At 41.9% G+C, this 26,583-nt stretch overlaps 1 protein-coding gene across 3 annotated transcripts in view; it reads right to left on the reverse strand.

Moving 5' to 3' along the window:
• galt (galactose-1-phosphate uridylyltransferase) overlaps window positions 1-26,583 on the reverse strand; it is a 148,601-nt gene that overhangs the window by 45,829 nt on the left and 76,189 nt on the right. For 2 of the 3 annotated variants that reach the window (XM_036936715.1, XM_036936714.1), the window contains exons 6-9: window positions 25,273-25,395; window positions 18,740-18,790; window positions 18,366-18,498; window positions 12,914-12,997 (exon numbers count right to left, since the gene is read on the reverse strand). In XM_036936715.1, coding sequence (XP_036792610.1) covers window positions 12,914-12,997; window positions 18,366-18,498; window positions 18,740-18,790; window positions 25,273-25,395 — 391 coding nt within the window. The remainder of the gene's footprint in view (window positions 1-12,913; window positions 12,998-18,365; window positions 18,499-18,739; window positions 18,791-25,272; window positions 25,396-26,583) is intronic. The other variant, XM_036936716.1, reaches the window with a different exon arrangement.

Genomic DNA, 26,583 nt, shown 5'->3' on the forward strand with positions numbered 1-26,583 from the left:
CCCAGGAGTGGGAGGGTGAACGGAAAGGCTCTGGAGCAACGAACCACCCTTGCTGTCTCTGCCTGGCCGGTTCCCCTCTTTTCACTGGGATTCTCTGCCTCTAACCCTATTACAGGGGCTGAGTCACTGGCTTTACTGGGGCTCTCTCATGCCGTCCCTGGAGGAGGTGCGTCACCTGAGTGGGTTGAGTCACTGATGTGGTCATCCTGTCTGGGTTGGCGCCCCCCCCCCCCCCCCCCTTAAGTTGCGCCGTGGCGGAGGTCTTTGTGGGCTGTACTCAGCCTTGTCTCAGGATGGTAAGTTGGTGGTTGAAGATATCCCTCTAGTGGTGTGGGGGCTGTGCTTTGGCAAAGTGGGTGGGGTTATATCCTTCCTGTTTGGCCCTGTCCGGGGGTGTCCTCGGAGTGGGCCACAGTGTCTCCTGACCCCTCCTGTCTCAGCCTCCAGTATTTATGCTGCAGTAGTTTATGTGTCGGGGGGCTAGGGTCAGTTTGTTATATCTGGAGTACTTCTCCTGTCCTATTCGGTGTCCTGTGTGAATCTAAGTGTGCGTTCTCTAATTCTCTCCTTCTCTCTTTCTCTCTCTCGGAGGACCTGAGCCCTAGGACCATGCCCCAGGACTACCTGACATGATGACTCCTTGCTGTCCCCAGTCCACCTGGCTGTGCTGCTGCTCCAGTTTCAACTGTTCTGCCTTATTATTATTCGACCATGCTGATCATTTATGAACATTTGAACATCTTGGCCATGTTCTGTTATAATCTCCACCCGGCACAGCCAGAAGAGGACTGGCCATCCCACATATGCTCTCTCTAATTCTCTCTTTCTTTCTCTCTCTCGGAGGACCTGAGCCCTAGGACCATGCCCCAGGAATACCTGACATGATGACTCCTTGCTGTCCCCAGTCCACCTGACTGTGCTGCTGCTCCAGTTTCAACTATTCTGCCTTATTATTATTCGACCATGCTGGTCATTTATGAACATTTGAACATCTTGACCATGTTTTGTTATAATCTCCACCCGGCACAGCCAGAAGAGGACTGGCCACCCCACATAGCCTGGTTCCTCTCTAGGTTTCTTCCTAGGTTTTGGCCTTTCTAGGGAGTTTTTCCTAGCCACCGTGCTTCTTCACCTGCATTGCTTGCTGTTTGGGGTTTTAGGCTGGGTTTCTGTACAGCACTTTGAGATATCAGCTGATGTACGAAGGGCTATATAAAATAAATTTGATTGATTGATTGATATATCTATGAACCAGGCCAGTAATGGTCTGAATACTTTCTGAATGGACTGTATATATCTGAACCAGGCCAGTAAGGGTCTGAATTGACTGTATATCTATGAACCAGGCCAGTAAGGGTCTGAATAGTTTCTGAATGGACTGTATGTCTATGAACCAGTTCAGTAAGGGTCTGAATGGACTGTATATCTCTGAACCAGGCCAGTAAGGGTCTGATTACTTTCTGAATGGACTGTATATCTATGAACCAGGCCAGTAAGGGTCTGAATGAACTGTTTATCAATGAACCAGGCCAGTAAGGGTCTGAATGAACTGTTTATCAATGAACCAGGCCAGTAAGGGTCTTAATGGACTGTATATCTATGAACCAGGCCAGTAAGGGTCTGAATGGACTGTATATCTATGAACCATGTCAGTAAGGGTCTGAATACTTTATGAATGGACTGTATATCTATGAACCAGGCCAGTAAGGTTCTGAATACTTTATGAATGGACTGTATATCTATGAACCAGGCCAGTAAGGGTCTGAATACTTTATGAATGGACTGTATATCTATGAACCAGGCCAGTAAGGTTCTGAAAACTTTATGAATGGACTGTATATCTATGACCCAGGCCAGGTCGGGTCTGAATACTTTCTGAATGGACTGTATGTTTATGTGAACCAGGTCAGTAAGAGTCTGAATGGACTGTATATCTATGAACCAGGCCAGTAAGGATCTGAACACTTTCTGAATGGACTGTCTATCTATGAACCAGACCAGTAAGGGGTCTGAATGACTGTATATCTAAGAACCAGGCCAGTAAGGGGTCTGAATGACTGTATATCTATGAACCAGGCCATTAAGGGTCTGAATTGACTGTATATCTATGAACCAGACCAGTAAGGGGTCTGAATGACTGTATATCTATGAACCAGACCAGTAAGGGGTCTGAATGACTGTATATCTATGAACCAGGCCAGTAAGGGTCTGAATAGTTTCTGAATGGACTGTATGTCTATGAACCAGTTCAGTACGGGTCTGAACACTTTCTGAATGGACTGTATATCTATGAACCAGGCCAGTAAGGGTCTGAATGGACTGTAAATCTATGAACCAGAACAGTAAGGGTCTGAATGGACTGTATATCTATGAACCAGGTCAGTACGGGTCTGAACACTTTCTGAATGGACTGTATATCTATGAACCAGGCCAGTAAGGGTCTGAATGGACTGTAAATCTATGAACCAGAACAGTAAGGGTCTGAATGGACTGTATATCTATGAACCAGGGCAGTAAGTGTCTGAATGGACTGAATATCTATGAACCAGGCCAGTAAGGGTCTGAACACTTTCTGAATGGACTGTATATCTATGAACCAGGCCAGTAAGGGTCTGAATGGACTGTAAATCTATGAACCAGAACAGTAAGGGTCTGAATGGACTGAATATCTATGAACCAGGCCAGTAAGGGTCTGAATACTTTATGAATGGACTGTATATCAATGAACCAGGTCAGTAAGGGTCTGAATGGACTGTATATCTATGACTCAGGCCAGTAAGGTTCTGAAAACTTTATGAATGGACTGTATATCTATGATCCACCCTTGCTGTCTCTGCCTGGCCGGTTCCCCTCTTTCCACTGGGATTCTCTGCCTCTAACCCTATTACAGGGGCTGAGTCACTGGCTTTACTGGGGCTCTCTCATGCCGTCCCTGGAGGAGGTGCGTCACCTGAGTGGGTTGAGTCACTGATGTGGTCATCCTGTCTGGGTTGGCGCCCCCCCCCCCCCCCCCTTAAGTTGTGCCGTGGCGGAGGTCTTTGTGGGCTATACTCAGCCTTGTCTCAGGATGGTAAGTTGGTGGTTGAAGATATCCCTCTAGTGGTGTGGGGGCTGTGCTTTGGCAAAGTGGGTGGGGTTATATCCTTCCTGTTTGGCCCTGTCCGGGGGTGTCCTAGGAGTGGGCCACAGTGTCTCCTGACCCCTCCTGTCTCAGCCTCCAGTATTTATGCTGCAGTAGTTTATGTGTCGGGGGGCTAGGGTCAGTTTGTTATATCTGGAGTACTTCTCCTGTCCTATTCGAATCTAAGTGTGCGTTCTCTAATTCTCTCCTTCTCTCTTTCTCTCTCTCGGAGGACCTGAGCCCTAGGACCATGCCCCAGGACTACCTGACATGATGACTCCTTGCTGTCCCCAGTCCACCTGGCTGTGCTGCTGCTCCAGTTTCAACTGTTCTGCCTTATTATTATTCGACCATGCTGATCATTTATGAATATTTGAACATCTTGGCCATGTTCTGTTATAATCTCCACCCGGCACAGCCAGAAGAGGACTGGCCATCCCACATATGCTCTCTCTAATTCTCTCTTTCTTTCTCTCTCTCGGAGGACCTGAGCCCTAGGACCATGCCCCAGGAATACCTGACATGATGACTCCTTGCTGTCCCCAGTCCACCTGACTGTGCTGCTGCTCCAGTTTCAACTATTCTGCCTTATTATTATTCGACCATGCTGGTCATTTATGAACATTTGAACATCTTGACCATGTTTTGTTATAATCTCCACCCGGCACAGCCAGAAGAGGACTGGCCACCCCACATAGCCTGGTTCCTCTCTAGGTTTCTTCCTAGGTTTTGGCCTTTCTAGGGAGTTTTTCCTAGCCACCGTGCTTCTTCACCTGCATTGCTTGCTGTTTGGGGTTTTAGGCTGGGTTTCTGTACAGCACTTTGAGATATCAGCTGATGTACGAAGGGCTATATATAAAATACATTTGATTGATTTGACCCAGGCCAGTAAGGGTCTGAATACTTTCTGAATGGACAGTATATTTATGAACCAGTTCAGTAAGGGTCTGAATGGACTGTATATCTATGAACCAGGCTAGTAAGGGTCTGAATCGACTGTATATCTATGAACCAGGCCAGTGAGGGTCTGAATGGACTGGATATCTATGAACCAGGCCAGTAAGGGTCTGAATACTTTCTGAATGGACTGTATATCTATGAACCAGGCCAGTAAGGGTCTAATGGACTGTATATCTATGAACCAGGCTAGTAAGGGTCTGAATCGACTGTATATCTATGAACCAGGCCAGTGAGGGTCTGAATGGACTGGATATCTATGAACCAGGCCAGTAAGGGTCTGAATACTTTCTGAATGGATTGTATATCTATGAACCAGGCCAGTAAGGGTCTAATGGACTGTATATCTATGAACCAGGCTAGTAAGGGTCTGAATCGACTGTATATCTATGAACCAGGCCAGTGAGGGTCTGAATGGACTGGATATCTATGAACCAGGCCAGTAAGGGTCTGAATACTTTCTGAATGGACTGTATATCTATGAACCAGGCCAGTAAGGGTCTGAATACTTTCTGAATGGATTGTATATCTATGAACCAGGCCAGTAAGGGTCTAAATACTTTCTGAATGGACTGTATATCTATGAACCAGGCCTGTAAGGGTAAGAATACTTTCTGGATGGACTGTATATCTATGAACCAGGCCAGTAAGGATACATAGTTGATATAAAGCCCACAGTAGGATGGTAGTTGATATACAGCCTAAAGTAGGGTGGTAGATGATATACAGCCTAGAGTAGGATGGTAGTTGATATACAGCCTACAGTAGGATGGTAGTAGATATACAGCCTACAGTAGGACGATAGTTGATATGCAGGCTACAGTAGTATGGTAATAGATATACAGCCTACAGTAGGACAGTAGTTGATATACAGCCTACAGTAGGATGGTAGTAGATATATACAGTAGCCTATTGTAGGATGGTAGTAGATATATACAGTAGCCTACAGTAGGATGGTAGTAGATATATGCAGTAGCATACAGTAGGATGGTAGTTGATATACAGCCTAAAGTAGGGTGGTAGATGATATACAGCCTAGAGTAGTATGATAGTTGATATACAGCCTACAGTAGGTGGGTAGTAGATATACAGCCTACAGTAGAATGGTAGTTGATATACAGCCTACAGTAGGATGGTAGTTAGTGTACAGCCTACAGTAGGATGATAGTAGGTAGACAGCCTACAGTAGGATGGTAGTAGATATATACAGTAGTCTACAGTAGGATGGTAGTAGATATACAGCCTGCAGTAGGATGGTAGTTGGTGTACAGCCTACAGTAGTATGATAGTAGATTTATGCAGTAGCATACAGTAGGATGGTAGTTGATATATACAGTAGCCTACAGTAGGATGTTGGTAGATATACAGCCTACAGTAGGATGGTAGTAGATATACAGCATACAGTACGATGGTAGTTGATATACAGCCTACAGTAGAATGGTAGTTGATATACAGCCTACAGTAGCATGGTAGCAGATATACAGCCTACAGTAGGATGGCAGTTGATATATACAGTAGGATGGTAGTAGCTATACAGCCTACAGTAGGATGGTAGTTGATATACAGCCAACAGCAGGATGGTAGTAGATATACAGCCTACAATAGGGTGGTAGTAGATAAAAACAGTAGCCTAGAGTAGGATGATAGTTGATATACAGCCTACAATAGGTGGGTAGTAGATATACAGCCTACAGTAGAATGGAAGTTGATATACAGCCTACAGTAGGATGGTAGTTGGTGTACAGCCAACAGTAGGATGATAGTAGGTATACAGCATACAGTAGGATGGTAGTTGATATATACAGTAGGATGGTATTAAATAGACAGCCTACAGTAGGATGGTAGTTGATACACAGCCTACAGTAGCATGGAAGTTAATATACAGCCTACAGTAGGATGGTACTTGATATAAAGCCTACAGTAGGATGGTAGTAGATATACAGCCTACCGTAGGACGGTAGTAGATATATACAGTAGCCTACAGTACGATGGTAGTAAATATATACAGTTGCCTACAGTAGGATGTTGGTAGATATACAGCCTACAGTAGGATGGTAGGAGATATATACAGTAGAATGGTAGTAGATATACAGCCTACAGTAGGATGGTAGTTTATATATACTGTATTCTACAGTAGGATGGTATTAAATAGACAGCCTTCAGTAGGATGGTAGTTGATACACAGCCTACAGTAGGATGGTAGTTAATATACAGCCTACAGTAGGATGGTACTTGATATAAAGCCTACAGTAGTATGGTAGTAGATATACAGCCTACCGTAGGACGGTAGATCTATACAGTAGCCTACAGTACGATGGTAGTAGATATATACAGTTGCCTACAGTAGGATGTTGGTAGATATACAGCCTACAGTAGGATGGTAGGAGATATACAGCCTACAGTAGGATGGTAGTTGATATATACAGTAGGAGGGTAGTAGATATACAGCCTAGAGTATGATGGTAGTTGATATATACAGTAGCCTATAGTAGGATGGTAGGTGATATATACAGTAGCCTACAGTAGGATGGTAGTTGGTATACAGCCAACAGTAGGATAGTAGTAGATATATACAGCAGCCTACAGTATGATGGTAGTAGATACACAGCCTACAATAGGGTGGTAGTAGATCAAAACAGTAGCCTACAGTAGGATGATAGTTGATATACAGCCTACAGTAGGATGGTAGTTGATATACAGCCTACAGTAGGTGGGAAGTAGATATACAGCTTACAGTAGGATGGTAGCTGATATACAGCCTACAGTAGAATGGTAGTTGATATATACAGTAGGATGGTAGTAGATATACAGCATACAGTAGGATGGTAGTTGATATATACAGTAGGATGGTAGTAGATATACAGCCTACAGTAGGATGGTAGTTGATATATACAGTATCCTACAGTAGGATGGTAGTAAATATACAGCCTACAGTAGGATGGTAGTTGATACACAGCCTACAGTAGGATGGTAGTTAATATACAGCCTACAGTATGATGGTAGTTGATACACAGCCTACAGTAGGATGGTAGTTAATATACAGCCTACAGTAGGATGGTACTTGATATAAAGCCTACAGTAGAATGGTAGTAGATATACAGCCTACCGTAGGACAGTAGTAGATATATACAGCATACAGTAGGATGGTAGTTGATATATACAGTAGGATGGTAGTAGATATACAGCCTACAGTAGGATGGTAGTTGATATATACAGTATCCTACAGTAGGATGGTAGTAAATATACAGCCTACAGTAGGATGGTAGTTGATACACAGCCTACAGTAGGATGGTAGTTAATATACAGCCTACAGTATGATGGTAGTTGATACACAGCCTACAGTAGGATGGTAGTTAATATACAGCCTACAGTAGTATGGTAGTAGATATACAGCCAAGAGTAGGATGGTAGTTGATATACAGCCTACAGTAGGATGGTAGAAGATATACAGCATACAGTACAATGGTAGGTACTATACAGCCTACAGTAGAATGGTAGTTGATATTCAGCCTACAGTAAAATGGTAGTAGATATACAGCCTACAGTAGGATGGTAGTTGATATATACAGTATTATGGTAGTAGATACAGCCTACAGTAGGATGGAAGTTCATATACAGCCTACAGTAGGATAGTAGTAGATATACAGCCTACAGTAGGATGGTAGTTGATATACAGCCTACAGTAGGATGGTTGTAGATATATACAGTAGCCTACAGTAGGATGTTAGTAGATATACAGCCTACAGTAGGATGGTAGTTGATATATATATATAGTAGGATGGCAGTAGATATACAGCCTACAGTAGGATGGTGGTTCATATATACAGTATTCTACAGTAGGGAGGTTGTAAAAATACAGTCTACAGTAGGATGGTAGTTGATACACAGCCTACAGTAGCGTGGTATTTAATATACAGCCTACAGTAGGATGGTACTTGATATAAAGCCTACAGTAGGATGGTAGTAGATATACAGCATACAGTAGGATGGTAGTTGATATATACAGTATCCTACAGTAGGATGGTAGTAAATATACAGCCTACAGTAGGATGGTAGTAGATCTATACAGTAGCCTACAGTACGATGGTAGTAGATCTATACAGTAGCCTACAGTAGGATGGTAGGAGATATACAGCCTACAGTAGGATGGTAGTTGATATATACAGTAGGAGGGTAGTAGATATACAGCCTAGAGTATGATGGTAGTTGATATATACAGTAGCCTATAGTAGGATGGTAGGTGATATATACAGTAGCCTACAGTAGGATGGTAGTTGGTATACAGCCAACAGTAGGATAGTAGTAGATATATACAGTAGCCTACAGTAGGATGATAGTTGATATACAGCCTACAGTAGGATGGTAGTTGATATACAGCCTACAGTAGGTGGGAAGTAGATATACAGCTTACAGTAGGATGGTAGCTGATATACAGCCTACAGTAGAATGGTAGTTGATATATACAGTAGGATGGTAGTAGATATACAGCATACAGTAGGATGGTAGTTGATATATACAGTAGGATGGTAGTAGATATACAGCCTACAGTAGGATGGTAGTTGATATATACAGTATCCTACAGTAGGATGGTAGTAAATATACAGCCTACAGTAGGATGGTAGTTGATACACAGCCTACAGTAGGATGGTAGTTAATATACAGCCTACAGTATGATGGTAGTTGATACACAGCCTACAGTAGGATGGTAGTTAATATACAGCCTACAGTAGGATGGTACTTGATATAAAGCCTACAGTAGGATGTTGGTAGATATACAGCCTACAGTAGTATGGTAGTAGATATACAGCCAAGAGTAGGATGGTAGTTGATATACAGCCTACAGTAGGATGGTAGAAGATATACAGCATACAGTACAATGGTAGGTACTATACAGCCTACAGTAGAATGGTAGTTGATATTCAGCCTACAGTAAAATGGTAGTAGATATACAGCCTTCAGTAGGATGGTAGTTGATATATACAGTATTATGGTAGTAGATACAGCCTACAGTAGGATGGAAGTTCATATACAGCCTACAGTAGGATAGTAGTAGATATACAGCCTACAGTAGGATGGTAGTTGATATACAGCCTACAGTAGGATGGTTGTAGATATATACAGTAGCCTACAGTAGGATGTTAGTAGATATACAGCCTACAGTAGGATGGTAGTTGATATATATATATAGTAGGATGGTAGTAGATATACAGCCTACAGTAGGATGGTGGTTCATATATACAGTATTCTACAGTAGGGAGGTTGTAAAAATACAGCAGCGTGGAGGATGGTAGTTAATATACAGCCTACAGTATGATGGTAGTTGATACACAGCCTACAGTAGGATGGTAGTTAATATACAGCCTACAGTAGGATGGTACTTGATATAAAGCCTACAGTAGGATGTTGGTAGATATATAGCCTACAGTAGTATGGTAGTAGATATACAGCCACGAGTAGGATGGTAGTTGATATACAGCCTACAGTAGGATGGTAGAAGATATACAGCATACAGTACAATGGTAGGTACTATATAGCCTACAGTAGAATGGTAGTTGATATTCAGCCTACAGTAAAATGGTAGTAGATATACAGCCTACAGTAGGATGGTAGTTGATATATACAGTATTATGGTAGTAGATACAGCCTACAGTAGGATGGAAGTTCATATACAGCCTACAGTAGCGTGGTATTTAATATACAGCCTACAGTAGGATGGTACTTGATATAAAGCCTACAGTAGGATGGTAGTAGATATACAGCATACAGTAGGATGGTAGTTGATATATACAGTATCCTACAGTAGGATGGTAGTAAATATACAGCCTACAGTAGGATGGTAGTTGATACACAGCCTACAGTAGGATGGTAGTTAATAGACAGCCTACAGTATGATGGTAGTTGATACACAGCCTACAGTAGGATGGTAGTTAATATACAGCCTACAGTAGGATGGTACTTGATATAAAGCCTACAGTAGAATGGTAGTAGATATACAGCCTACCGTAGGACAGTAGTAGATATATACAGTTGCCTACAGTAGGATGTTGGTAGATATACAGCCTACAGTAGGATGGTAGTTGATACACAGCCTACAGTAGGATGGTAGTTAATATACAGCCTACAGTCGGATGGTACTTGATATAAAGCCTACAGTAGGACGGTAGTAGATAAATACAGTAGCCTACAGTAGGATGGTATTAGATATATACAGTAGCCTACAGAAGGACGGTAGTAGATATACAGTTTACAGTGGGATGGTAGTTAATACATACAGTAGTATGTTAGTAGATACAGCCTACAGTAGGATGGTAGTTCATATACAGCCTACAGTAGAATGGTAGTAGATATAGAGCCTACAGTAGGATGGTAGTAGATATATACAGTAGCCTACAGTAGGATGGTAGTAGATATATACAGTATTCTACAGTAGGAAGGTAGTAGATACAGCCTACAGTAGAATGGTAGTTGATATACAGCCTACAGTAGGATGTAGTTGATATATACAGTAGCATACAGTAGGATGGAAGTAGACATATACAGTAGCCTACAATAGGATGGAAGTTGATATACAGCCTACAGTAGGATGTAGTTGATATATACAGTAGCATACAGTAGGATGGTAGTAGATATATACATAATTCTACAGTAGGAAGGTAGTAGATACAGCCTACAGTAGAATGGTAGTTGATATAAAGCCTACAGTTGGATGGTAGTAGATATATACAGTAGCCTACAGTAGGATGGTAGTACATATACAGCCTACAGTAGGATGGTAGTAGATATATACAGTAGGATGATAGTAGATATATACAGTAGCATACAGTAGGATGGTAGTAGACATATACAGTAGCCTACAGTAGGATGTTGGTAGATATACAGCTTACAGTAGGACAGTAGTAGATATACAGTAGCCTATAGTAGGATCGTAGTAGATATACCAACTACAGTAGGATGGTAGTAGACATATACAGTAGCCTACAGTAGGATGGTAGTTGATATACAGCCTACAGTAGGATGGTAGTTGACATATACAGTAGCCTACAGTAGGATGGTAGTAGGTATACCGACTACAGTAGGATGGCAGTAGATATATACAGTAGCCTACAGTAGGCTGGTAGTTGATATACAGCCTACAGTAGGGTGGTAGTAGATATACAGCCTACAATAGGATGGTAGTAGATATATACAGTAGCCTACAGTAGGATGGTAGTAGATATACAGCCTACAGTAGGATGGTAGTTGATATACAGCCTACAGTAGGATGGTAGTAGATATACAGCCTACAGTAGGATGGTAGTAGATATACAGCCTACAGTAGGATGGTAGTATATATACAGCCTACAGTAGGATGGTAGTAGATATATACAGTAGCCTACAGTAGGATGGAAGTAGATATACAGCCTACAGTAGGATGGTAGTTGATATATACAGTAGGATGGTAGTAGATATACAGCCTACAGTAGGATGGTGGTTCATATATACAGTATTCTACAGTAGGATGGTCGTAAAAATACAGCCTACAGTAGGATGGTAGTTGATACACAGCCTACAGTAGGATGGTAGTTAATATACAGCCTACAGTAGGATGGTACTTGATATAAAGCCTACAGTAGGATGGTAGTAGATATATACAGTAGCCTACAGTAGGATGGTATTAGATATATACAGTAGTCTACAGTAGGATGGTAGTAGTTATATACAGTAGCCTACAGTAGGATGGTAGTAGATATACAGCCTAGAGTAGGATGGTAGTTAATATATACAGTAGTATGTTAGTAGATACAGCCTACAGTAGGATGGTAGTTCATATACAGCCTACAGTAGGATGGTAGTAGATATACAGCCTACAGTAGGATGGTAGTTGATATACAGCCTACAATAGGATGGTTGTAGATATATACAGTAGCCTACAGTAGGATGGTAGTAGATATACAGCCCACAGTAGGATGGTAGTTGATATACAGCCTACAATAGGATGGTTGTAGATATATACAGTAGCCTACAGTAGGATGGTAGTAGATATACAGCCCACAGTAGGATGGTAGTTGATATACAGCCTACAGTAGGGTGGTATTAGATATACAGCCTACAGTATGATGGTAGTAGATATATACAGTAGCCTACAGTAGGATGGTAGTTGATATACAGCCTACAGTAGGGTGGTAGTAGATATACAGCCCACAGTAGGATGGTAGTAGATATATACAATAGCCTACAGTAGGATGGTAGTAGATATACAGCCTACAGTAGGATGGTAGTAGATATATACAGTAGCCTACAGTAGGATGGTAGTTGATATACAGCCCACAGTAGGATGGTAGTTGATATACAGACTACAGTAGGACGGTAGTAAACATGCAGTACCAGTCAAATGTTTGGACACACCTCATTCCAGGGTTTTTCTTTATTTTACTATTTTCTACATTGTAGAATACTAGTGAAGACATCAAAACTATGAAATAACACATATGGAATCCTGTAGCAGCGTAAAAAGTGTTAAATAATAGCCACACTTTGCCTTGATGACAGCTTTGCAAACTCTTGGCAAAAGCTGTATTTGTCAATACAAAATTGCTTTTTAATTCTGTCATGGAAATACATGTATTTCCTATTACCAAGCAATTTACAGTTTCTACGTCTTTAGTTTTCCATGTGGTCCAATTTATCGGTGAACTTTTAAAACACTTAGCAACTTCTGATGCACACATTTTCATGAAGCAAGACAATTCCCTCCAAGCAATTTGACAGCTGTTATAATCTATAATAAATAATAGCTGTCTTTGCCAGTATAATCTTATTTCATCATATTGTTTCTGAGAGTTGTTTCTCTCTTACCGTGCCAGCCCATGGAGTAGGGGAAGGAGATCTGAAACAGGTTATCATATTTAGTCAAGAGTCTCTTCATAATGGAGGCCAGTCCTGGAATAGAAAGAGTTAGAAAGAGAGAGTTCAGACTAATATATCTGTAGCTATCTAGAACACATTCATTTACATAGTAGCACTTACTACACTTCCTGTAGCTATCTAGAACACATTCATATACATAGTAGCACTTACTACACTTCCTGTAGCTATCTAGAACACATTCATATACATAGTAGCACTTACTACACTTCCTGTAGCTATCTAGAACACATTCATATACATAGTAGCACTTACTACACTTCCTGTAGCTATCTAGAACACATTCATATACATAGTAGCACTTACTACACTTCCTGTAGCTATCTAGAACACATTCATATACATAGTATCACTTACTACACTTCCTGTAGCTATCTAGAACACATTCATATACATAGTAGAACTTACTACACTTCCTGTAGCTATCTAGAACACATTCATATACATAGTAGCACTTACTACACTTCCTGTAGCTATCTAGAACACATTCATATACATAGTAGCACTACAACACTTCCTGGTGCCAGATCTCTCGCTCTTAGATGGTGGCACGCACGCACACATGAGCACACGCACGCACACACACATACAGCATCGGAGTCTGCTGGGGGAGGACATCTCGTATTAATGGTTGGATTGTTTGATACCATTCCATTCACACCAATCCAGTCATTATTATGAGCCCTCCTCTCCTCAGCAGCCTCCACTGGCACACATATACACACACAAACACTCCAAACAAACCCCACTCCAGGCAGCATAGTTTATTATTTCCCAGAATTAACCTTCTGCTGATATTTGGATCAAATAAAATCTGTCCTTCAAGGGCACCATACTGCTGGGAAAACAAACTAACCCACCAAGATAATTTTATGACAACACAACAGCTGCCTGTCATTTAAAAACAATGACAATAAAACAGGACGGAGGAATCTGTGTGAAAACACCTGATTTCCTTCCAGCAACAGATTATAGAATCAGTCACATTCGTGCTCCAAAAATCCCCAATCTGTCCATGACAATACAATTACTGACGCAAAGATGACTTAAATTGTGTTTCTCGCTTTACAATACAGATAAGGGGGATTATATTATTATGAACTACAAAGGGAAACCCAAACGTGAGCTGCCCAGTGACACGAGCATACCAGAAAGCTAAATGCCTTTTATGCTCACTTCGAGTCAAGCAACACTGAAGCATGCACGTGAGCACCAGCTGTTCTGGACGACTGTGTGATAACACTCTCCGTAGCCAATGTGAGTAAGACCTTTAAACAGGTCAACATTCACAAAGCCACGGGGCCAGATGGATTACCAGGACGTGTACTCAAAGCAACTGTCCAGTGACTTCACTGACATTTTCAACCTGTCCCTGACCGAGTCTGTAATACAAACATGTTTCAAGCAGACCACCATAGTCCCTGTGCCCAAGAACACTAAGGTAACCTGCCTAAATGACTACCGACCTGTAGCACTCACGTCTGTAGGCATGAAGTGCTTTGAAAGGCTGGGCATGGCTCACATCAACACCATTATCCCAGAAATCCTACACCAACTCCAATTTCCATACTGCCCCAACAGATCCACAGATGATGCAATCTCTATTGCACTCCACACTGCCCTTTCGCACCTGGACAAAAGGAACACCTACATGAGAATGCTATTCATTGACTACAGCTCATCATTCAACGCCATAGTGCCCTCAAAGCTCATCACGAAGCTAAGGACCCTGGGACTAAACACCTCCCTCTGCAACTGGATCCTGGACTTCCTGACAAGCCGACCCCAGGTGGTAAGGGTAGGTAACAACACATCTGCCACGCTGATCCTCAATACAGGGGGCCCTCAGGGGTGCGTGCTCAGTCCCCTCCTGTATTCCTTGTTGACCCACAACCGCATGGCCAAGCACGACTCCAACACCATCATTAAGATTCCCGACGACACAACAGTGGTAGGCCTGATCCCCGACAACGATGAGACAGCCTATAGGGAGGAGGTCAGAGACCTGACAGTGTGGTGCCAGGATAACAACCTCTACTAGATCAAGACAAAGGAGATGATTGTGGACTACAGAAAAAGGAGGCCTGAGCACGCCCCCATTCTCATCGACGGGGCTGTAGTGGATCAGGTTGAGAGCTTCAACGTGAAGAAGGCACGACAAAACCTTATCCCCCGCAGGAGACAAACGATTTGGCATGGGTCCCCAGTGTCACGACGTGGCCCTTTTGGGTGTATATCGTGGCTCCACCCCTCTCTCATTCTCTCTCCCACATCAGGTTTTACAACGGTCTTAAATACCTGGTAGAAACTGCCGTATTGAGGGAGATGGATAACAAAGAGCTTCTCTTGCTAAAACTCCTAATTTCCAAAATAGGAGAATTAAACAGTATTTCTATTTTTGAGAATGTGGGAATATTCCAACTGCAGTAAAGGACTACAACAAGAGCATGGGAGGTGTGGACCTATAAGATGCGCTGATAGGCTATTACAATGTTCTCCATACAGTGTAAATATGTATATATTTACCATTGTTACAGTGTTACATGTACACTACCATTCAAACGTTTGGGGTCACTTAGAAATGTACTTGTAATTGAAAGAAAAGCACATTTTTTGTCCATTAAAATAACATCAAATTGATCAGAAATACAGTGTAGACATTGTTAATGTTGTAAATGACTATTGTAGCTGGAAACGTCAGATGTTATTATGGAATATCTACATAGGCATACAAAGGCCCATTATCAGAAACCATCACTCCTGTGTTCCAATGACACATTGTGTTAGCTAATCCAAGTGTATCATTTTAAAAGGCTAAGTGATCATTAGAAAGCCCTTTTACAATTATGTTAGCACAGCTGACAACTGTTTAAAGTAGCAATAAAACTGGCATTTAGACTAGTGGAGTATCTGGAGCATCAGCATTTGTGGCTTCGATTACAGGCTCAAAATGGCCAGAAACAAATAACTTTCTTCTGAAACTCATCAGTCTATTCTTGTTCTGAGAAATGAAGGCTATTCCATGCGAGAAATTGACAAGAAACTGAAGATCTCATACAACACTGTGAACTACTCCCTTCACAGAACAGCACAAACTGGCGCTAACCAGAATAGAAAGAGGAGTGGGAGGCCTTGGTGCACAACTGAGCAAGAGGACAAGTACATAGTGTCTAGTTCGAGAAACTGGCAGCTTCATTAAATAGTACCCGCAAAACACCAGTCTCAACATCAACAGTGCAGATGCGATTCTGGTATGCTGGCCTTCTAGGCAGAGTTTTGCCCATCTTAATCTTTTCTTTTTATTGGCCAGTCTGAGATATGGCTTTTTATTTGCAACTCTGCCTAGAAGGCCGCCCTATTGTACTCCCATCATGGCCAGATGTGATGCAGCCTTAATTCCGACCATTTACTGCAGTGATGCCTCTTGCACTGAGATGCAGTGCCTTAGACCACTGCGCCACTCAGAAGTGAATATATATTGACCATTGTTACAGTGTTAATATTGTCATGACGTTGGCCTGTGGGTAAGGTTTATGACCTCCCCATAAATACCTTTCTCCCTTCCCTCTCTCTCTCTTGACTCCACTGAAGGACTCCTGAATAGCCTTTGTTAAACATAGAGAGTCTGGGAACATCAAACGGTGGGGGGAAAGGAACCATATTTCGGTAATCCAACCAGTGGAAAATATGTGTTGGTACTTAATGAATATGATGTCAGTTCGGTTGTCATCTGAGACATTATGACTGATGACAGGATGACATGAACTGTATCTGGGAAAGTCTACACATTCTAGTTCAGATTCATATGGAATTGTTGTGCAATTTAAATGTTTAAATATGAAACTATTTGGGAAAAGATTAAATATTTTAGCTTCCAAATGAGAGATTGGGTTTTCATAAGGTTAGAGCTCTGCTCAATCAGTGGCCCGCCCCTGTGAAGAGACATGGGCTATAAACTATGAAACACACCCTTCTCTCCCTCCACTATATAAGCCCTTGATGAAAATGTAGCCTCCTGTTCCGGGTACATTAGGATGACGATCCGATGTCAGAAGGATTCAGTTAATAACTACAGAACGAAGCCAACCTCAGCGTGAGCTTTGGTTGCGAATGGTATGAACTTTGAACTCTTATTCACTACGGAAATGATACCTCCTAGCCGTTGAGTTAACAGTGGCCGCTGTAAACGTGGGCTAGGAAAGGATGGACGACGTATCTAGTCTAACACACAACGACGATACTACAATGTATCCAATTTACCACCAGAGACATTCTTCCGAGGACAGGAAGATCTCTGTTGGCCAACACGGCCAGCATCGTTGACCAACCTACCGAAGCGCAGCCCAGAGTAAATATTTATTACATTTTCCTTTTCCAAATGGGCGGTAATTTAGAACGCATAAGATACTGTATTTACGATAGCACAGCTTCCTCCTTTGTTACTCAGTCTCCCCACTCTTTCACTCAAACCCAGCCCCTTTTTCTTTGTGTTACAAGCTGTCATATCTGTTCCGCCCGCTAGGGACGTTTTCCTTTATGACGTAATTTGTAATCAAGTTATGATTAATTATGTGTATGTGTAATTCTGTGTGATTGGTTAGGTATTTAGTAAATAAATAATTAAACCCAATTTTGTATTGCTGATTCAACTTGTTAGCCAGGGTTCGTGAAGATAACCAAGAATTTACAACTTTCAGATGAGACTGAATTAAGGTGACGATTAATATTGACTGCTATTGATGTAAAATATTACTAGGTCTTTAAGAGTTTATTCGGAAGATAACAGCTCTATAAATATTATTTCGTTGTGCCCTGACTTTCTAGTTAATTATGTTTACATGATTAGCTCAATCAGGTAATATTAATTACAGAGAAATTATTTTATAGAATAGCATGTCATATCACTTAATCCGGCATAGCTAAAGACAAGACAATATGCATATATTGACCATTGTTACAGTGTTAATATGTATATATTGACCAATGTTAATATGTATAGATTTTATTTATATGATTTATTATGACATGTATTGTTTCACTTTGTCCTACATTGTTGGCGCTCAGAGCTCAGAGCTGTACCCTGTAATTACACCTGCAACCCTGTGCATGTGATTATTAAACTTCTCATCTTATAAAAACATTGTCCCGGTTACCCATATTAATCCCTACTACACAGCTACGACATGTTGTTTCTGAGGAGGAGGTTTCATCAGGGATGGTAGTAGTGGTTTGTGTTAAGAGTGTGGGGGTTAAAGGTCAGGGTGACATAGTGAACTGTAAAAGAGTTGAGTTGTGAGGGTCAAGGGTTAAGGGTTTAATGCAGTAGGTTACAGTGATGTCAGGGGTTAAAGGTCAGGGGTTAGAGTGAGATCAGAGGTCGTACCCTCTCTCTCCTGGGCGGTGAGGTTAGTCAGTCTCTGGACATGTCTCCGTGGTAACAGCAACGTCTGGAACGGCCAGGTGGCCCAGTATGGAACCACAGCCAGCCAATCAGCATTCTGCACCACTACACGCTCCTAGAGAGAGAGAGACATAAGAAGGAGGGGGAGATTGAGGAATAAAGATAGAAAAAGAGGGAGAGAGGGTGAGGAATAGAGAGAGACAGAGAGAGGGACAGAGATAGAAGGAGAGAGAGAATGAAAGAGAAAAGGAGAGAGAGACAGAGAAAGAGAGAGATCTTTATTGTTTTGAAACTTCTGTATGTGTAATGTTTACTGTTAATTTTCATTGTTTATTTCACTTTTGTATATTATCTACCTCACTTGCTTTGGCAATGTTAACACATGTTTCCCCATGCCAATAAAGCCCCTTGAATTGATTTGAATTGAGAGAGAGAGAGAGAGAGAGAGAGAGAGAGAGAGAGAGAGAGAGAGAGAGAGAGAGAGAGAGAGAGAGAGAGAGAGAGAGAGGGAGAGACACAGAGAGAGAGAGAGAGAGAGAGAGACAGAGAGAGAGAGAGAGAGAGAGAGAGACAGAGAGAGAGAGAGAGAGAGAGAGGGAGAGGGAGAGGGAGAGGGAGAGGGGGAGAGAGAGGGAGAGAGAGAAAGAGAGAGAAAGAGAGAGAGAGACAGGGACAGAGAGAGAGACAGGGACAGAGAGAGAGACAGAGAGAGAGAGAGAGACAGAGACAGAGACAGAGACAGAGAGAGAGAGAGAGAGAGAGAGAGAGAGAGAGAGAGAGAGAGAGTGAGAGTGAGAGAGAGACAGAGACAGAGAAAGAGAGAGAGAGAGTGAGAGTGAGAGAGAGACAGAGAGAGAGACAGAGAGAGAGAGAGAGAAGACACAGTCAATCAGTATTCCATCACTTCTGTGGCTAATAGAACAAGCAGGAACAGTCCAGAGGAGATAGAAACACAGACCCCTCTGCAAAATAACAATCTGTACTGTTGCTACTTCAGCACGTCTACCGGGTGAGTGACTTTCAGAACAGTGTTACAGTGATGAAAAAAAGAAAACATTCATATTAACATATCTTCCTGAGGTCCACAATGTTTCCTCCGATCAAACAAGCAGCTAATACCTGAGAGTAAAGACAACAGTCAAAGTAGTATGATAGGTACAGTGAACGGACAGGACCAACACGACACACAGGAAAAACACATAGGACATACAGAACAGACAGAGAGGAGAGGGGGAAGAGGTTTAACCTCAGCTCTGATGAGAGTTACGAGAAGGAGAGGAGAGGGGGAAGAGGTTTGACATCAGCTCTGATGAGAGTTAGGAGAAGGAGAAGAGGAAGAGGTTTGACATCAGCTCTGATGAGAGTTAGGATGAGGAGAGGAGAAAGAGGTTTGACCTCAGCTCTGATGAGAGTTAGGAGAAGGAAAGGAGAGGGTGAAGAGGTTTGACATCAGCTCTGATGAGAGTTAGGAGAAGGAGAGGAGAGGGGGAAGAGATTTGACCTCAGCTCTGATGAGAGTTAGGAGGAGGAAAGGAGAAAGAGGTTTGACCTCAGCTCTGATGAGAGTTAGGAGAAAGAGAGGAGAGGGGGAAGAGGTTTGACATCAGCTCTGATGAGAGTTAGGAGAGGAGAGGGGGAAGAGGTTTGACCTCAGCTCTGATGAGAGTTAGGAGAAGGAGAGGAGAGGAGAAAGAGGTTTGACATCAGCTCTGATGAGAGGAAGGTGGTGGACCATTATAACACTGCATCCCCCTTATACCATTGAAAGACTGTACCACCATTATACCGCTTTAATACTGTACCACCACTATACCACTGTAACACTGTACCACCATTCTACCACTGTAATACTGTACCACCATTATACCACTATAATACTGTACCACCATTATACCACTGTAATACTGTACCACCATTATACCACTGTAATACTGTACCACCATTATACCACTGTAATACTGTACCACCATTATACCACTGTAATACTGTACCACCATTATACCACTGTAATACCGTACCACCATTATACCACTGTAATACCGTACCACAATTATACCACTGTAATACTGTACCACCATTATACCACTGTTATACTGTACCACCATTATACCACTGTAATACTGTACCACCATTATACCACTGTAATACTGTACCACCATTATACCACTGTAATACTGTACCACTATAATACTGTACCACCATTATACCACTGTAATACTGTACCACCATTATACCACTAATACTGTACCACCATTATACCACTATAATACTGTACCACCATCATATTAGTACTACCACAGCTCAGCCTACATTACTATTCATATTAGTATTACCACAGCTCAGCCTACATTACTATTAGTACTACCACAGCTCAGCCTGTATTAGTATTAGTATTACCGCAGCTCAGCCTACATTATTATTAGTAGTAGTACTACCACAGCTCAGCCTACATTACTATTAGTAGTAGTACTACCACAGCTCAGCCTACATTACTATTAGTACTACCACAGCTCAGCCTACATGAATATAAGTATTACTGCAGCTCAGCCTACATTACTGTTAGTAGTAGTACTACCACAGCCCAGCCTACTTTATTATTAGTATTACCACGGCGCAGCCTACATTACTAGTAGTATTAGTACTACCACAGCTCAGCCTACATTACTATTAGTAGTAGTACTACCACAGCCTAGCCTACATTAATATTAGTACTACCACAGCTCAGCCTACATTACTATTAGTACTACCACAGCTCAGCCTACATTACTTTTAGTAGTAGTACTACCACAGCTCAGCCTACATTACTATTAGTACTACCACAGCTTAGCCTACATTACTATTAGTACTACCACAGCTCAGCCTACATTAACATTAGTACTACCACAGCTCAGTCTACATTACTATTAGTACTACCACAGCGCAGCCTACATTACTAGTAGTATTAGTACTACCACAGCTCAGCCTACATAACTATTAGTATAACCACAGCTCAGCCTACATTATTATTAGTAGAAGTACTACCACAGCCCAGCCTACATTACTATTAGTAGTAGTACTACCACAGCTCAGCCTACATTATTATTAGTAGTAGTACTACCACAGCTCAGCCTACATTACTATTAGTACTACCACAGCTCCGTCTACATAACTATTAGTACTACCACAGCCCAGCCTACATTACTATTAGTACTACCACGGCGCAGCTTACATTACTATTAGTATTACCACAGCTCCGTCTACATAACTATTAGTACTACCACAGACCAGCCTACATTACTATTAGTACTACCACAGCGCAGCTTACATTACTATTAGTATTACCACAGCTCCGTCTACATAACTATTAGTACTAACACAGCCCAGCCTTCATTACTATTAGTACTACCACGGCGCAGCTTACATTACTATTAGTATTACCACAGCTCCGTCTACATAACTATTAGTACTACCACAGCCCAGCCTACATTACTATTAGTATTACTACAGCTCAGCCTGCATTACTATTAGTACTACCACAGCTCAGCGCCTACATTACCATTAGTAGTAGTACTACCACAGCTCAGCCTACATTACTATTACTATTAGTACTACCACAGCTCAGCCTACATGACTATTAGTACTACCACCACTCAGTCTACTTTACTGTTAGTACTACCACAGCTCAGCCTACATTACTATTAGTAGTAGTACTACCACAGCTCAGCCTACATTACTATTAGTACTACCACAGCTCAGCCTACATTACTATTAGTACTACCACAGTGCAGCCTACATTACTATTAGTACTACCACAGCTCAGCCTACATTACTATTCATATTAGTATTGCCACAGCTCAGCCTACATTCCTATTAGTACTACCACAGCTCAGCCTACATTACTATTCATATTAGTATTACCACAGCTCAGCCTACATTACTATTAGTATAACCACAGCTCAGCCTACATTATTATTAGTATTAGTACTACCACAGCTCAGCCTACATAACTATTAGTATAACCACAGCTCAGCCTACATTATTATTAGTAGTAGTACTACCACAGCACAGCCTACATTACTATTAGTAGTAGTACTACCACAGCTCAGCCTACATTACTATTAGTACTACCACAGCTCAGCCTACATTGCTAGTAGTATTACTACTACCATATCCCAGCCTACATTACTATTAGTACTACCCCGGAGCAGCCTACATTACTATTAGTACTACCACAGCTCAGCCTACATTACTATTAGTAGTAGTACTACCACAGCTCAGCCTACATTACTATTAGTACTACCAGAGCACAGCCTACATTACTATTAGTACTACCACAGCTCAGCCTACATTACTATTCGTATTAGTATTACCACAGCTCAGCCTACATTACTATTAGTACTACCCCAGCTCAGCCTACATTACTATTAGTACTACCACAGCTCAGCCTACATTACTATTCGTATTAGTACTACCACAGCTCAGCCTACATTACTATTCGTATTAGTATTACCACAGCTCAGCCTACATTACTATTAGTACTACCACAGCTCAGCCTACATTACTATTAGTACTACCACAGCGCAGCCTACATTATTATTAGTAGTAGTACTACCACAGCCCAGCCTACATTACTATTAGTACTACCACAGCTCCGTCTACATAACTATTAGTACTACCACAGCCCAGCCTTCATTACTATTAGTACTACCACGGCGCAGCTTACATTACTATTAATATTACCACAGCTCCGTCTACATAACTATTAGTACTACCACAGCCCAGCCTACATTACTATTAGTATTACCACAGCTCAGCCTGCATTACTATTAGTACTACCACAGCTCAGCGCCTACATTACCATTAGTAGTAGTACTACCACAGCTCAGCCTACATTACTATTACTATTAGTACTACCACAGCTCAGCCTACATGACTATTAGTACTACCACCACTCAGTCTACTTTACTGTTAGTACTACCACAGCTCAGTCTACATTACTATTAGTATTACTGCAGCTCAGCCTACATTACTATTAGTAGTAGTACTACCACAGCTCAGCCTACATTACTATTAGTACTACCACAGCTCAGCCTACATTACTATTAGTACTACCACAGCTCAGCCTACATTACTATTAGTACTACCACAGCTCAGCCTACATTACTATTAGTACTACCACAGCTCAGCCTACATTACTATTAGTACTACCACAGCTCAGCCTACATTACTATTAGTACTACCACAGCTCAGCCTACATTACTATTAGTACTACCACAGCTCAGCCTACATTACTATTCATATTAGTATTACTACAGCTCAGCCTACATTACTATTCATATTAGTACTACCACAGCTCAGCCTACATTACTATTCATATTAGTATTGCCACAGCTCAGCCTACATTACTATTCATATTAGTATTGCCACAGCTCAGCCTACATTACTATTCATATTAGTATTGCCACAGCTCAGCCTACATTACTATTCATATTAGTATTACTACAGCTCAGCCTACATTACTATTCATATTAGTATTACTACAGCTCAGCCTACATTACTATTAGTACTACCACAGCTCAGCCTGTATTAGTATTAGTACTACCACAGCTCAGCCTACATTACTATTAGTACTACCACAGCTCAGCCTACATTACTATTCATATTAGTATTACTACAGCTCAGCCTACATTACTATTCATATTAGTACTACCACAGCTCAGCCTACATTACTATTCATATTAGTATTACCACAGCTCAGCCTACATTACTATTAGTACTACCACAGCTCAGCCTACATTACTATTCATATTAGTATTACTACAGCTCAGCCTACATTACTATTCATATTAGTATTGCCACAGCTCAGCCTACATTACTATTCATATTAGTATTGCCACAGCTCAGCCTACATTACTATTCATATTAGTATTACTACAGCTCAGCCTACATTACTATTCATATTAGTACTACCACAGCTCAGCCTACATTACTATTCATATTAGTATTACCACAGCTCAGCCTACATTACTATTAGTACTACCACAGCTCAGCCTACATTACTATTCATATTAGTATTACTACAGCTCAGCCTACATTACTATTCATATTAGTATTGCCACAGCTCAGCCTACATTACTATTCATATTAGTATTGCCACAGCTCAGCCTACATTACTATTCATATTAGTATTGCCACAGCTCAGCCTACATTACTATTCATATTAGTATTGCCACAGCTCAGCCTACATTACTATTCATATTAGTATTACTACAGCTCAGCCTACATTACTATTCATATTAGTACTACCACAGCTCAGCCTACATTACTATTCATATTAGTATTACTACAGCTCAGCCTACATTACTATTAGTACTACCACAGCTCAGCCTACATTACTATTCATATTAGTATTACTACAGCTCAGCCTACATTACCAGTAGTATCAGTACTATAAGTTCAACATGTATGACGGTGTACTGAGTACTTTAATCTGAGAATAATGTATTTTTGTTGTTATACCTTTCTCTTAACTAAGTCTACACCTGTAGTTTACGAAGCAGGTGATTTGTGCGTATCTGGCGCTGATGGAACTCACATCTAACACACTGGGGAAATGGTAATCAGGCGTAACACAGATGGACTGGAGACAAACACCACCCGAAGTCCTTCCTGTCTGACATACAGCGGCATTAGAGGATTATGGGTAGTGTCGTCCTACGTCTCTCTGCCTCCCTCTTAGAGTACAGCAGCAGTAGAGGTATTATGAGTAATGTAGTCCACGCTGTCTCTCTGCCTCCATCTTAGCGTACTGCAGCGGTAGAGGTTTATGGGTAGTGTAGTCCTATCTGTTTCTCTGCCTCCATCTTAGCGTACTGCAGCAGTAGAGGTATTATGGGTAATGTAGTCCTACCCGTCTCTCTGCCTCCATCTTAGCGTACTGCAGCAGTAGAGGTTCTCCGTGGGTCTTCAGGTATTCTCTCTGACAGCGGTCCGACAGGGTGGCTTCATTAGGCAGGAAGTTACTGGCCCACACCTATGACATCACAGGAAGAGGACAAGACTGGGTGAGAGCACAGAAGTAGGAGCAGGGATCAGATGAGACAGTGGAGAGGAGAGAGGGATTAGAAGGAGGGAGGAGCGAGGAGGAGCAGAAACAGCAGCACACACACTGGGAGGGAGACTTCATCATGTCTGTCTGTCCCCTCTGGACAATAATAACACACTAACTCTAACCCAGCAGAATTGGCTCTTTAAATAACCCACCAAAATGCAGGGCTGTACTCTCAAATGCAAACATCAGGATATCATGGGTGATACTAGGCATATAAACACGGCCCAGTTATTTCTCCTCAGACCCATTGGATTTAAGAAGCACTCTGATCAACACCATCATTCCACGTACCAGATAGCAACGGCCTCACTGGGGAGGATACGGGGACTTTAGGAGAAAATGTTCTGTTTTTCCCCCAAACCATAGAAAGCAACACTAAGCAACATGAAGATGGATATAGAGCTGAGCAGAGCAACAACATGGAGAGGGATGGACAGCAGAGCAACAACAACATGGAGATGGATGGACAGCAGAGCAACAACATAGAGATGGATGGACAGCAGAGAAACAACATGGAGATGGATGGAGAGCAGAGCAGCAACATGGAGATGGATGGACAGCAGAGCAGCAACATGGAGATGGATGGACAGAAGAGCAGCAACATGGAGATGGATGAACAGCAGAGCAGAGCAGCAACATGGAGATGGATGGACAGCAGAGCAACAACATGGAGATGGATGGACAGCAGAGCAACAACAACATGGAGATGGATGGACAGCAGAGAAGCAACAACATGGAGACGGATGGACAGCAGAGAAGCAACAACATGGAGACGGATGGACAGCAGAGAAACAACATGGAGATGGATGGACAGCAGAGCAACACCATGGAAATGGATGGACAGCAGAGCAGCAACAACATGGAGATGGATGGACAGCAGAGCAGAGCAACAACAACATGGAGATGGATGGACAGCAGAGCAGCAACATGAAGATGGATGGACAGCAGAGAAACAACAACATGGAGATGGATGGACAGCAGAGCAGAGCAAAATGGAGATGGATGGACAGGAGAGCAACAACATGGAGATGGATGGACAGCAGAGCAACAACATGGAGATGGATGGACAGCAGAGAAACAACAACATGGAGATGGATGGACAGCAGAGCA

The sequence above is a fragment of the Oncorhynchus mykiss genome, chromosome 12, assembly GCF_013265735.2.
Source record: "Oncorhynchus mykiss isolate Arlee chromosome 12, USDA_OmykA_1.1, whole genome shotgun sequence".
Classification (NCBI taxonomy): Eukaryota; Metazoa; Chordata; class Actinopteri; order Salmoniformes; family Salmonidae; genus Oncorhynchus; species Oncorhynchus mykiss.